Source organism: Anolis carolinensis, unplaced genomic scaffold (genome assembly GCF_035594765.1).
Source record: "Anolis carolinensis isolate JA03-04 unplaced genomic scaffold, rAnoCar3.1.pri scaffold_15, whole genome shotgun sequence".
NCBI classification, from domain to species: domain Eukaryota; kingdom Metazoa; phylum Chordata; class Lepidosauria; order Squamata; family Dactyloidae; genus Anolis; species Anolis carolinensis.
In genome coordinates this window covers 423094-436967 of record NW_026943826.1, presented here as the reverse complement: position 1 = coordinate 436967, position 13874 = coordinate 423094, and the positions used below count along the sequence as shown (strand labels likewise).

Here is a 13874-nt window from a genome sequence, read left to right as displayed (position 1 = left end):
TCAATTTTCGAGGTTGTGGGGTGTTTAGTTTAGTTGTTTTGTCCGGTGCCGTGATTCCATTACCCTTTTATATATATAGATTAGTGACATTGATATCCCGCCCTTCTCAGGGTGGCTTACAAGTTATATGTACATACAATATATTATATTACAGTAGAGTCTCACTTATCCAACACTCGCTTATCCAACGTTCTGGATTATCCAACGCATGTTTGTAGTCAATGTTTTCAATACATCGTGATATTTTGGTGCTAAATTCATAAATACAGTAATTACTACATAGTATTACTGCGTATTGAACTCCATACTTCGCACTTTAACAACACAACCGTTCAATGCTAAGGCTTCCCCGTCTGCGCAGGGTTCCATACTTCGCACTTTAACAACACAACCGTTCAATGCTAAGGCTTCCCCGTCTGCGCAGGGTTCCATACTTCGCACTTTAACAACACAACCGTTCAATGCTAAGGCTTCCCCGTCTGCGCAGGGTTCCATACTTCGCTCTTTAACAACACAACCGTTCAATGCTAAGGCTTCCCCGTCTGCGCAGGGTTCCATACTTCACACTTTAACAACACAACCGTTCAATGCTAAGGCTTCCCCGTCTGTGCAGGGTTCCATACTTCGCACTTTAACAACACAACCGTTCAAGGCTAAGGCTTCTTGCCAAATAGAACTAACTGTTGATGAGAGTCTCCTGAACAAGCCAGTTCTTGACGCAGACCAGGACTGCCACGAAGGTGGAGGCATTACTTTTCATTCAACCCTCATATATAATAATAATAATAAAAATATATGATATGGGTGTGGGATAAAGACACCGGCCCATTAAACGTTTATGCTGGCATGTTACAAAACATTTTATAAGCTCAGTAAGGGTAATAATTGGCAAATTGAAAGATGATGTCAGAAACAAAGGTGCTGCGGTTCAACACTGTGTCTGGGATCATTCAGCAGAGACACCCTCGAGAACAATTACGGCAGATTAGTTAGTTACTCCCTAATAAAAGGCATTTATCACCCTGTTGTGTTCACTATCAGTGTGTAAAAGGTGGATTTTAACCGCATACGGCTTCAAAACAAGCTTATACTTGCTTACTTAGGCGATCCCTTGTTGTCCAGGTACTATGCATTTACTTATGGGAGCATTCATAAAAAAACAAAAGCAAAGACGGAGTTTTTTCTAAGAAATAGCACAGCATATGACCAAAGTCATATTACCTAACATCCAAAAACAAACAATGCCTTTCTCAAATCACCGGGCATTGATACCCAAGCTAGTACAGTAGAGTTCTGCTTATCCAACTTAAACGGGCGGGTTGAGTGTTGGATAACTGGATCTGTCGGATAATAGGGAGGCCAGCTTAGGGGAACTCGGAGCTCCGCGTTTCCCCAAAATCCTGGACCTTTACCAAAGGGAAGAGTTTCGCCCGCGCTCTGCGTTTCCATAAAGTCCCGGGCCTTTACCAGCAGAACTCTGCTGTATATCTATCTATCTGATGAAGGTGTATTGGCAAAATTTAATACTTGTATTGGAAACTATATATTGAATGTAATCATATTAGAAATGGGAATAGGAAATATGTAATCACAAGCAGAATGTGTGCATATAGCTCAAAATACACTCTGCCTAGGAAATAACCGTCTACCCATAGCAGAGACTAAAGTTCACCCTAAGTGCCAGAGACATATGTCAAGTGTCAACAAGAATAGATAAAGCTCCATGCTAATGGACAAAAACAAATTAAGGCTTTTGGGATGTCAAGAAAAGACCTGGTGCTAATGACTCCCTGAAAAGCTAAGATAAGGGAGAATTCCTCATAGAATCATAGAATCATAGAATAGTAGAGTTGGAAGAGACCTCATGGGCCATCTAGTCCAACCCCCCGCTAAGAAGCAGGAAATCGCATTCAGAAGCAGGAAATCGCATTCAATTAATGGGATCCCTGAAAGCCTAGATAGGAATTCCTTAGATAAGGCTTAATGGAGGGTCAGAGGTCTTTAAAGTAGCCTATATTTTAGGAAAAGGCAAAAGTAGCTTTTAGTAAAGTGCATAGTAAGACTTTATTGACACTAATGCCTATATGACGTAGGTAGATGGAGGCAAAAAGGGTATATAAGGACCTGTGTTTCTTTGTTCTGTACCTTCGCTTTCCTGATTACAGGAGAGGGTCCTTCCTATGCTTATTCGCTCTGGCCACTGAGAATAAACGCCTTTTTCTACAGCAACCGGAACTCTCTTTGTCTCATTACCTCAAACCTTTGTCTGCCATTTCATATCTATGCACATAATAAAAGTGAAAATCTGTATGTGTGTATGTGGCAGGGGTGTCTGCTCACACAACCAGAGTCCCACTTCCACAACCAGCTATACTACCCCTAAGAAGAAGCCACCCAAGGCCCTCCATCCACTGACATTGCAGGTTATAGCGAGTGCCACGAACATGCCCAAGAGTCCTCTGATGTCCTCCACAAACACCATCCTGCCCATCACCCAAGGGAAGGCTATCCTTTGGGGACCATTTTCTGTTTCTCCTCCACCAAAGACACTTCCCAGGGTTCCTTTCTCTCCATTGGTGTGAAATTTGCATGACCCCGCCCACTGCCTCTCCCTTAACCCTTTTATAGTCTTTTCAACTGTCTACATACGAACAGAGCTGCAACTAAACATACTGGAGGAGTTTGGGGGACTGACTCATAGAATCATAGAATAGTAGAGCTGGAAGCTGGAAATTGCATTCAAAGCACCCCCGACAGATGGCCATCCAGCCTCCACATGATGGAAGTTGTAGTTCACCCTGCATCAAGTCAGAGCACTGTGACCCCCACTGACAATGCACCTGGACCTTATTTGGCACACAGAACCCACATGACCAACCAAAAACAATACTGGAGAAATTTCGGGGAAAGGGAGTTATAGTTCACCTCCCTCCAGAGAAAAATTGCCCCTACCGACAATGGACTTGGACCAAACTTGGCACAGAGAAGCCACATGACTAACTGAACACACTGCAGGGGGTTGTGGGAATTGACCTTGATCTTGGGAGCTGAAGCCAGAAAGCACTGAACTCAGCCAACGATGGATATGGACCAAACTTGGCACATGGAACCAACATGACCATCTGTGAATACAGGTGAGATTTGGGGGTGATTGCCCTTGAAATCTGGGAGCTGTAGTTCACTCTTATCCAGAGAGCACTGCAGCCAGACATTGACACAACTGGACCACATCTGGCGCACAGACAGATTGATTTAGGGCGATCGTCGAATCACTCAGAGAGAAATGTCAAGCATAATCGACATTTCACAAGAACGTGTGGGTCGCATTATGCCCTTGCTTGGCTATCGGAAAATCTGTGCACGATGGGAACCCAGGATACTGGTGTCTGAAATGAAAGCGTCAGAGACTGGATCTCACTACCGTCCGGCATCCTCCACACAGTCCAGATTTAGCACCGTCTGACTTCCATCTGTTCCCGATCATGCAAGAAGATCTGCAAGGACATCATTACGCTTCTGATGAAGACGTTGAGAGAACCGTGAGACGCCGGTTGCGGGAACAGAGTGTCGACTTCTTCTGTGACGGCTTCAGAAAACGTGTTCATTGTTGGCAGAAATATATCCAATTGTCTGGTGATTATGTGGAAAAGTGAATAGTGGTCGTTAAAGAGCACATTCTAAGGATTATTTCTGCGTTTGATTTATTAAAATATTCCCATCCAAACCCAAGTAACGAAGGTGGAAGCATTACTTTTCAGAGAACTGTGAGACGCTGGTTGCGGAAACCGAGTGTCGACTTTTTCTGTGACGGCTTCAGAAAACTTGTTCATCGTTGGCAGAAATGTATCCAATTGTGATTATGTGGAAAAGTGAATCGTGGTAGTTAAAGATACATTCTAAGGATTATTTCTGCATTTGATTTATTAAAATATTCCCAACCAACCCAAGTAACGAAGGTGGAGGCATTACTTTTCAGAGAACTGTGAGACGCTGGTTGCGGAAACCGAGTGTCGACTTCTTCCGTGACGGCTTCAGAAAATGTGTTCATCGTTGGCAGAAATGTATCCAATGGTCTGGTGATGATGTGGAAAAATAAATAGTGGTAATTAAAGAGCACATTCTAAGGATTATTTCTGCATTTGATTTATTAAAATATTCCCATCCAAACCCAAGGAACGAAGGTGGAGGCATTCCTTTTCATTCAACCCTCGTACTATAACAGAAGTGGAGGTGATGTCAGCAGGTTTGGAAGAATAAATGGACTTTTGATGAAATGTAAGAAAGAGACGGGGCGGTAAGCAAAGTGCCCGTGGTCTTATATTTTCTTCCGTTTAATGAGAAACTGTTGACATTCAGAATGAACTTAATATAAGAGTGCAAGGTCTGAAAGAAATGCTTTAAGGGCAAAATTACATGATGTTTCCCAAACAAATGGGAAGTTCGAGGTCCCTGATGCCTGTGTAGAGGTTTGCGAAGGTGGATGTGGTCTTCCGTCCACCTGCGTTTGGGAGTTTAGGGAACAAAAGGTGTCACACCTTGCGGTGCAGTTGTTCAGAGAAGGACGTGGAGACAAAAATGCAGCCTTGGCGCATGCCGCCACTTGCCGAGATCGGGTTGAACTCTCCTCCGCCACATCGCCTTCATAGTTCACCTATTGCTCAGAGCAAAAGCATTTGGAAAGAAATACTTGAGAAGTCTGCTCTGCCTTTGTGAGATTGACGTGGTGGTGAGGCGTGTCCCCAAGGCTTGTTCTTAAGCTGAATTTGTGATTAAGTTGGAACGGGAACATTTCAAAAGTGTGACTCCAGCAAAAAAATATATATATATATATATATATATATATATATATATATATATATATATAAAAGAGTGATGGCATCACAGCAACGGACAAAACAACAAAAGTAAACACCCCACAACCTCGAAAATTGACATCACAACCCCTCATCCATGCCTCTAGGTTGATACAACAAAAAGAAAAGAAAAATAAAGTCCTAATTAGAGGGAGAGGAAGAATTGTTTTTATCCAATTGCTGCCAGTTAGAAGGCTAAGCTCCGCTCACTTGGTCTCCTAGCAACCCACTCAGCCCAGGGGACCCTTTACCTTAATTGCCACCAATTCCTCAATACTTTATTTCCCATAACACCAGACTTCGCCACAGCAACGCGTGGCCGGGCACAGCTGTACTAGCTGTGCCCAGCCACGCGTTGCTGTGGCTAGGACTTTATTTTTCTTTTCTTTTTGTTGTATGAACGTAGAGGCGTGGATGAGAGGTTGTGCTGTCAATTTTTGAGGTTGTGGGGCATTTAGTTTAGTTGTTTTGTCCGGTGCCGTGATTCCATTACCCTTTTATATATATAGATAGCTATGCCTGGCCATGTGTTGCTGTGGCTAGGACTTTATTTTTCTTTTCTTTTTGTTGTATGAACGTAGAGGCGTGGATGAGAGGTTGTGCTGTCAATTTTCGAGGTTGTGGGGTGTTTAGTTTAGTGGTTTTGTCCGGTGCCGTGATTCCATTACCCTTTTATATATATAGATATATACTAGCTGTGCCCGGCCACGTGTTGCTGTGGCTAGGACTTTATTTTTCTTTTCTTTTTGTTGTATGAACGTAGAGGCGTGGATGAGAGGTTGTGCTGTCAATTTTCGAGGTTGTGGGGTGTTTAGTTTAGTGGTTTTGTCCGGTGCCGTGATTCCATTACCCTTTTATATATATAGATATATACTAGCTGTGCCCGGCCACGCGTTGCTGTGGCTAGGACTTAATTTTTCTTTTCTTTTTATTGTATGAACGTAGAGGCATGGATGAGAGGTTGTGCTGTCAATTTTTGAGGTTGTGGGGCATTTAGTTTAGTTGTTTTGTCCGGTGCCGTGATTCCATTATATATATATATATATATATATATATATATATATATATATATATAATCACAGTTTTCTGTCTTTAGTTTTTTTCTACACGCTTCTTTCCTGGTGCGGATAAACAGCTTCGCTCTCACAGAGCCTCCTACAGAATAGTTTGAATGTATGGTGAATGAGCATTTGGGAAGGGACATGGGAGGCAACCCGAGCATCTTGACCGACTCACTACATAACATGCCTGATGCAGTTTGTCAGCTTCCAGTCCTTTGTTGTGGGTCTTTCTGAGGAGGGGGCTGGGGGCGCCGCAGGGGTCCCAGGGGGGCTTTGTTTCCTTCTTGTTGTGGGAAAGGGTTAGGGTTAGGGTCACTTGGCACAAAACGGGCGGCTTGAGGAGCAGTGACCCTTCCGAGCGGAGCCTGAGAAAAAGCACAGGGATGGGGGGGGAGGGGGGGGCTCTGCCACAGCATGTGGTCCGGCTTCCACCGGCCTTTGCGGGAAGAAATCCAGGCAGAAATCAAGAGACCAAGCAGCTGCCTTGTCCCCGGTCTGGCCATCTGGATCATTAGGGCCAAATATCACAACACAATCCAATCAGCTTTTATTGGCATATATAACACGGCAGTGTAACATGCAGTGGATATGATACGAGGGTTGAATGAAAAGTAATGTCCGTCATTCGCGGGGTCATAGTGGCCTGTGGAAGTGGCAGCCAATCAAAAAGCTGCCACATACACCGCCGCATAAGGTAAAGGTAAAGGTGTGTGTGTTGATTTGGCAGTTTGTTCAGGAGTACTAAGCATGTTCAGACTCAGAACTCCATTTTGTAGTCAGCCTGCTCTACACCTCAGTGGAGGTGGATGAATATTTGCATCGGACCTCAGTGGAGGTGGATGCATGTTGCTGTTTGGACTTCAGTACAGAAGTATGACTTGTGGACTTCAGTGAGTATAATACCTAAAGACTATGGACTATTGGCTAAGAATGATACCCTGTGTACTCAACACATGGAGAACTACATCTGATCTATAAAGGTAAAAGTTTCCCCTGACGTTAAGTCCAGTCATGTCCGACTCTGGGGGATGGTGCTCATCTCCATTTCTAAGCCAAAGAGCCAGCGTTGTCCGTAGACACCTCCAAGGTCATGTGGCCACTGGCAGGACTGCATGGAGCGCCCTTACCTTCCTGCTGGAGCGGTACCTATTGATCTACTCACATTGGCATGTTTTCGAACTGCTAGGTTGGCAGGAGCTGGAGCTAACAGCGGGTGCTAATTCTGTTCCTGGGATTTGAACCTGGGACCTTTCGATCTGCAAGTTCAGCAGCTCAGCGCTTCAACACACTTTGCCACCGGGGTTCCATCTTGTTGGGAATCACCCTGGTCTACTCAAGTCTAAATGTAGTAAGATAGTTGATAGAGTTAGACTGAGGGAATTCACCATTGTTTCCTGCTTCCCGTCCTATTTAGGTCAGCCCACCCTTTGATGTTTCTAGAAATGTGATCTCTCCTAGGGCTTTGACGTAACTTCCCCAATTTGGTCCTTTGGAATGTTTATGGCCCTAGAGAAGAAGTGACCCATGAGGCTTGGTCGTCATTCCATCTTCCTGCTTTGTTCCAGAGAGGACGCACCTCTGTCCTCTTATTAGTCAAGATGTAGCTATCTATAGCTTTGTTATTTTAATAGATTAGCTAGTTAGCTCCAAACCTTTTCTATCCATCAATGGATTTCTTTTTACCTCAATAAATACTTTTAAACTTTGAAGCTAATTTTGCGTTCCTTTGCCTTCCAAAAACTCACACTGCGCGTAAGTCTCACCACTGCAATTTTTACTCTGCTATTTTAATGGGAATTTACCTCATAAAGAGGGTGATTAGAGCTTAATGGGCTCGTTCATTCCCAACACATCTGAACACAATGGCAAAGGTTTTCCCTGATGTTAAGTCCAGTCGTGTCCGACTCTGGGGGTTGGGGCTCATCTCCATTTCTAAGCCGAAGAGCCGGCGTTGTCCGTAGACACCTCCAAGGTCATGTGGCCACTGGCATGACTGCATGGAGTGCTGGAGCGGTACCTATTGATCTACTCACATTTGCATGTTTTCGAACTGCTAGGTTGGAGAAGCTGGGGCTAACAGCGGGCGCTCACTCCGCTCCCGGGATTTGAACCTGGGACTTTTCGGTCTGCAAGTTCAGCAGCTCAGCGCTTTAACACACTTCGCCACCGGGGCTCCATGAAAACCTTCGACATTAGAAATGAGCTCTTTGTGAGTCGGGACAAGCCATAATTCCCACATTCACCCAGGGAAGTGATGGCGGCTGCCTTGTCTTGGGGCTGCTTGGCCGTTTTGCAAACTCATCTGCTTATCCCGGCAGCGATCAAGCAAAACGGAGCCAGCCTTGTGACGCGTGCTTGTTATCGTTATCATCATTATATTTTTAGCCCCTGCACCCTTGTACCTTTCAACCCAAATGTTTGCTTTGGCTTCGGCGGGAGCGGGTTCGTCTGAGCATGTCTTGACAGTTCAGATCTGGGACTGAATTGCAGGAATTGGGGCATTTATTGGGAAGGACTGCAGTATATGTTTCACTTTGGAAATCCAGGAGTGGAATTAGACCACTGATATTCCGACATTGTGTCATGGACATAGATAAACATAAACAAAGCCATGTTTATTTGCGGTCGAATCTATTCTTAGATCATTCCGGTGGTGTCATGGGAATTTCTCCTGGGAATATTCACAGTGTCCGGGAAAAGGATCTGGGTTAAATGGGGGAACGAGAGAAACACAGCTTGTGATTGACAGCACAGATTGTGAACATCCTCCTTGATGACATGATGGCAACAGTCTTGGACAGCAGTGGCTCCCAAAGTGACCCATTTAAGGTGGAATCAGGAGTCAAACAGGGATGATGTGTTCTGGCCCCAACCTTATTTTCCATCTTCATCACTATGATACCGAAGTGGAAACCATCTACCAAACAAATGGCAGACTGAAAGCCAAAACCAAGGTCGCAACAACATCTGTTATAGAACTCCAATATGCCGATGATAACGCAATCTGTGCGCATTCAGAAGAAGAAGAGGGCCGGGCTGTGGCGCAGCTGGCTAGTAACCAGCTGCAATAAATCACTACTGACCGAGAGGTCATGAGTTCGAAGCCCGGGTCAGGTTAAGCCCCCGACCATTAAATAGCCCGGCTTGCTGTTGACCTATGCAGCCCCGAAAGACAGTTGCTTCTGTCAATTAGGGAAATTTAGGTACGCTTTATGCGGGAGGCTAATTTAACTAATTTACAACATCATAAAAAACTGCCAGCAAAACACGAGGAAAGGAATGAGGAAGTGCAGCCACTAGTGGACGGTAAAGCAACAGTTCCCCCTGTGGCCGGAATCGTGAAGCTGGAAAAATGTTAAAAATGCTTCTGTGTCTGTCTATACTGTCTGTTGTTTGTCTGTTGGCTTGGCATGATGTGAGTTGTAATTCACCCACAACCTTATGCATTTGGTACAATTAAAAAATATGACTTTTTTCAAATAACCCGGGCAACGCTGGATACCCAAGCTAGTAAAGAATAAAAACATTTTATTAAAGCTAGAGAATATCATACACGCACAGAAGTAAACTTATTTAAATTGTGAATGATTATCCTTACCAGCAACAATCAATAAATATATAAAAAATAAATTAAAAAACAACAACCACAACAAAAAGGAAGGTGATAACGTGAAAGCAGAACCATTGTCAAGAAGGCACCGCGGCAGTCGGATAACAAGGAATAAATAACAGGGAAGGTGACTCCGTACAGAGTCCGTTTTGGTCGTCCTTGACAAAACCACTTCAAAGCTGAAACTCAAAAACATCCGAGGAGTGTCCGTGCAAGGCGGCAACATGGAAATGCCTTCGGTTCCTGAACGAAAAAACTACAAACGGAAAACTGTGATGTGTTGTTGAAGGCTGTGAGTTTTCCGCGACGTATGGCCATGTTCTAGAAGCATTCTCTCCTGACATTTCGCCCGCATCTATGGCAGGCATCCTCAGAGGTTGTGAGTGTCAGATATATTAAGTTCAAAGGCACGGTTCTTCAGTCTAACAGCTGAGTAACCTGTGTGCCATTACCATATAAATGGGCCAAAGAGAAAGTTCTGGTATTCGGTACAATAAAACCTGTTGGAATCTACCAGCGTGTGTCTTGGATGGGCCAGCCATAAAACCTCAATTACCCTCGTGTATGTGAGAGCCCCTATATAAATAGGCCAAAGAGAAAGTTCTCGTATTCTGTACAATAAAACCTGTTGGAATCTACCAGCGTGTGTCTTGGGGCTTTTTCTGGTGGAAGACTGACCCACAGCACAACTGGAAGAAGAGAACCTTACAATCCATAAAACCTCAATTACCCTCTGGTATGTGAGAGCCCCTATATAAATGGGCCACAGAGAAGGTTCTGGTATTCTGTACAATAAAACCTGTTGGAATCTACTAGCGTGTGTCTTGGGGCTTTTTCTGGTGGGAGACTGACCCACAGCACAACTGGAAGAAGAGAACCTTACAATCCATAAAACCTCAATTACCCTCTGGTATGTGAGAGCCCCTATATAAATGGGTCAAAGAGAAGGTTCTGGTATTCTGTACAATAAAACCTGTTGGAATCTACCAGCGTGTGTCTTGGGGCTTTTTCTGGTGGAAGACTGACCCACAGCACAACTGAGAGAAGAGAACCTTACAATCCATAAAACCTCAATTACCCTCTGGTATGTGAGAGCCCCTATATAAATGGGCCAAAGAGAAGGTTCTGGTATTCTGTACAATAAAACCTGTTGGAATCTACCAGTGTGTGTCTTGGGGCTTTTTCTGGTGGGAGACTGGCCCACAGCACAACTGGGAGAAGAGAACCTGACACTCTCACAGTAACTTCTCCATTAGAGAGCAAAGGCACACGCCCATAACAAAAAGAGCGTTGTAACATTTTTTTCCAGGTTTCTGAGCATAGAAATAAGGCAAGAGAAAAGTGAAACGAACAGCCCGATGTTGCTTTGGTCGCCTTTAAGTGGAGCCGAGTGAAATGGTGGACTGAATAGCAGGCGCAACCTCGGACGGCAATGCTGGTGGGATGAAGCATGTCATGTCGGCAGTTTTGGCACCAGGGTGATGCGCAAGGACGCGTGAATGTGGAGCTGTGCTGACTCCGTGGCTGGAGTGGGGGGAGGTTTCTTGGTCCCACTGTTCAAGTATGTCCCAGGAAATACGTTGCTCGATGCGTCCGCTTCAGAGCGGGATGCCGATGGCGCCGGCCTGCTCCTTCAGCCCCAGCAAGCTGTAGGCAATGCGCTTCTGGTGCCCTGGGAGGCGCACCCCGATGCTCTTGATGTCGCTGGGAACAAGGAGAAAAACTTGGTCAGGTCACAGTGATGTGGATGTCAAGCGTGCAGTTTTCTCAGCCCCATAAAAGTCACTTAATTGTAAGTCCTAATAAGGGGAACAACAAGAGGGACAGATTTGCCTGGCAGGACCCCCATATATGGCCTTGGGGTGGAAGCGGGCTGGCCTGTGGTGCAGATGGTTAGCAGCCAGCTGCAACAAATCCTCATGAGATCGTGTCATGATCTCCAATCTTTGACATCTCCGGTCGGCTGACAAAGAACAGATGCCAGCTGATAATGCACAACTATCAATAATAATACAGAACAATAATGTATGTGTATATACACTCTTGTAACAATCCCAAGAAATGTAATACAATTGAGGTTTCTACAACTCTATATTAAAGTAATTCTCTTCAAACTATATTGCATAAAACAAAATTGTTTTCAGAATTTCAGAAACAAAGATACAATATCCATGTCATACTCTCACAAAGTATACTATATCAGAAGTAAATAAAGAGACAACCAAGTCCATATTATTCCTGGAGTTGCGTAGAATCTTGGGCCAATGTCAATTGTAGTAAAAATATATTCAATGTCCAAGATAACGGTTTCTATATATGTATGTATGGTATGTGAGAGCCCCTATATAAATGGGCCAAAGAGAAGGTTCTGGTATTCTGTACAATAAAACCTGTTGGAATCTACCAGCGTGTGTCTTGGTGTTTTTATGGTGGAAGACTGACCCACAGCACAACTGGGAAAACCATGTCCCAGAAGCCTCTAGAAATCCATGTCCCAGAAGCCTCTAGAAAACCATGTCCCAGAAGCCTCCAGAAAACCATGTCCCAGAAGCCTCCAGAAAACCATGTCCAAGAAGCCTCTAGAAAACCATGTCCCAGAAGTCTCCAGAAAACCATGTCCCAGAAGTCTCCAGAAAACCATGTCCCAGAAGTCTCCAGAAAACCATGTCCCAGAAGTCTCCAGAAAACCATGTTCCAGGAGCCTCCAGAAAACCATGTTCCAGAAGCCTCCAGAAAACCATTGTAATGAAGTATGAATTTTGGTTTAATGATGTTATGTTTGTGTGTTTATGTTTTAAAAGGGTAAGTATTAGTTATTACATCTCAGCACTCAGAGGCTGGTTGCCATGGAGAAGTAGGCGGAGCCAACTGCCGTTTAGTTGAAGAAGTGCAGAGTTTAAAAAAGTCAGTCAGTCTGTGCTCTGATGAGGCACAGGGAAGATTGATTCCAGGTTGATGGGATCAAGGAGACTCAATTGTTCATTTTGAGACAGTTTTAAATAAGTTTGCTGACTTATTTAATGTAGTCTGTGTCCTGGTAAGGAACACAGAATCTGTGATAGTATATCACAGGGGTGACTGTGGTTTGAAGTCATTGGATAGTCCAAGTTTCAGACTTTGGGAACCAATCCCAGCTGGACTCACAGAGATCCATTGAAGTAACGGTTTAAAAGTGGCAGAGGAAGAAGTGATACTTTAGAGAGTTGATTCATCTCATTCTAGTATTGTAACTGTTAATAAGAATACCTCTAAGTGAGAAACACCATTGTAACCACTAAGCTCTGTGCCTGAATAAACTTGTTATAGTTCTTCCAACATTTAAGCCTCTGTCGCATATATTCTAAACCAAGTTACGGTACCCTTTAAAGTGAAGAAGAAGAAAGAAAAAAATGTCTTTGGCGGTTGCATCTTTCCAAATTGGTGTTAGTTGTTCATAGTCCTTTACAAATTGGTGGCAGTCGTTATAAGATCTTTACAAATTTGGGGCAGCGGGTGGGATAAAAAGATTCCCCCCCCTGCCTGAAAGAGCCTTAGTCGTGATAAGAGTCCCCTTCAGGGTGAGCGGGACGGAATATAAAAGCTGTAAATAAATAAATAGAAGCATGTACAACTATACTAGAGAACAGTTAATAGGAAGGAGGAAGAAAAGATACTGGGAAAGAGAACTAGGAAACCCATTCAGGTGCCATATTGGAGGAGGAGAGCCCAGGGTAGGGGTCTCGGAGGCCAGACTCACTCGTTGGTCATCTGCACCACCTTCTCGATGGAGTTATACCCCGTGGAGAGGAAGTGCTCTGTGTACTGGTGCATTTTGATGGACTCCAGCCACTCGCCCACCGTTCGGAACGGGATGCCCTCTGAGCCGCTGGTGCTGGGGAGGCGGATGGAGACCCTTCGGAGACAAAAAGGGACCCAGCTCCTTAGGCTTGCGAGGACTCCACGGAAACCTACTCCTGGGATACGGTAGAGGGGAGGTGGGGTTCTGCCCATAGAACGGAGCCAGCGCTTACCGGGGGTCGAACTCTGCCAAGGTCTTGAGCGACTCGGGGGCGCGGATGAGTTTGTCCAAGATGCTGACGATATCGTTGAACCTGGGCCGGTGGCTCCTCTCCTGCTGCCAGCACCGCATCATCAGCTGGTAGACGGCGGAGGGGCAGTCCAGCGGGGCCGGGAGGCGGTAGCCCTCGTTGATGGCCTTCATCACCTGCTCGGGAACAAAGGTGCTCAGAGACGGAGCCACGGAGCCAAGGACAAGCGGCAAAACATTGGGAGAAAATGCTGCTAGAACACGGCCATACCGCCCGATAACTACACAACATCCCATCAGCATCACCTTGGTCAGGGGCGGCG

The 13874-nt window shown here is 44.9% G+C and overlaps 1 protein-coding gene across 1 annotated transcript in view; it reads right to left on the bottom strand.

The window, feature by feature from the left end:
* Nucleotides 1–9422: 9422 nt before the first annotated feature.
* The window catches only part of epha2 (EPH receptor A2), a 39460-nt gene continuing 35008 nt past the window's right edge, over nucleotides 9423–13874 (bottom strand). The window contains exons 15-17 of the mRNA XM_062965658.1: nucleotides 13535–13728; nucleotides 13261–13416; nucleotides 9423–11228 (exon numbers count right to left, since the gene is read on the bottom strand). Of these exons, the coding sequence (XP_062821728.1) occupies nucleotides 11123–11228; nucleotides 13261–13416; nucleotides 13535–13728 (456 nt within the window). The 3' untranslated portion in view covers nucleotides 9423–11122. The remainder of the gene's footprint in view (nucleotides 11229–13260; nucleotides 13417–13534; nucleotides 13729–13874) is intronic.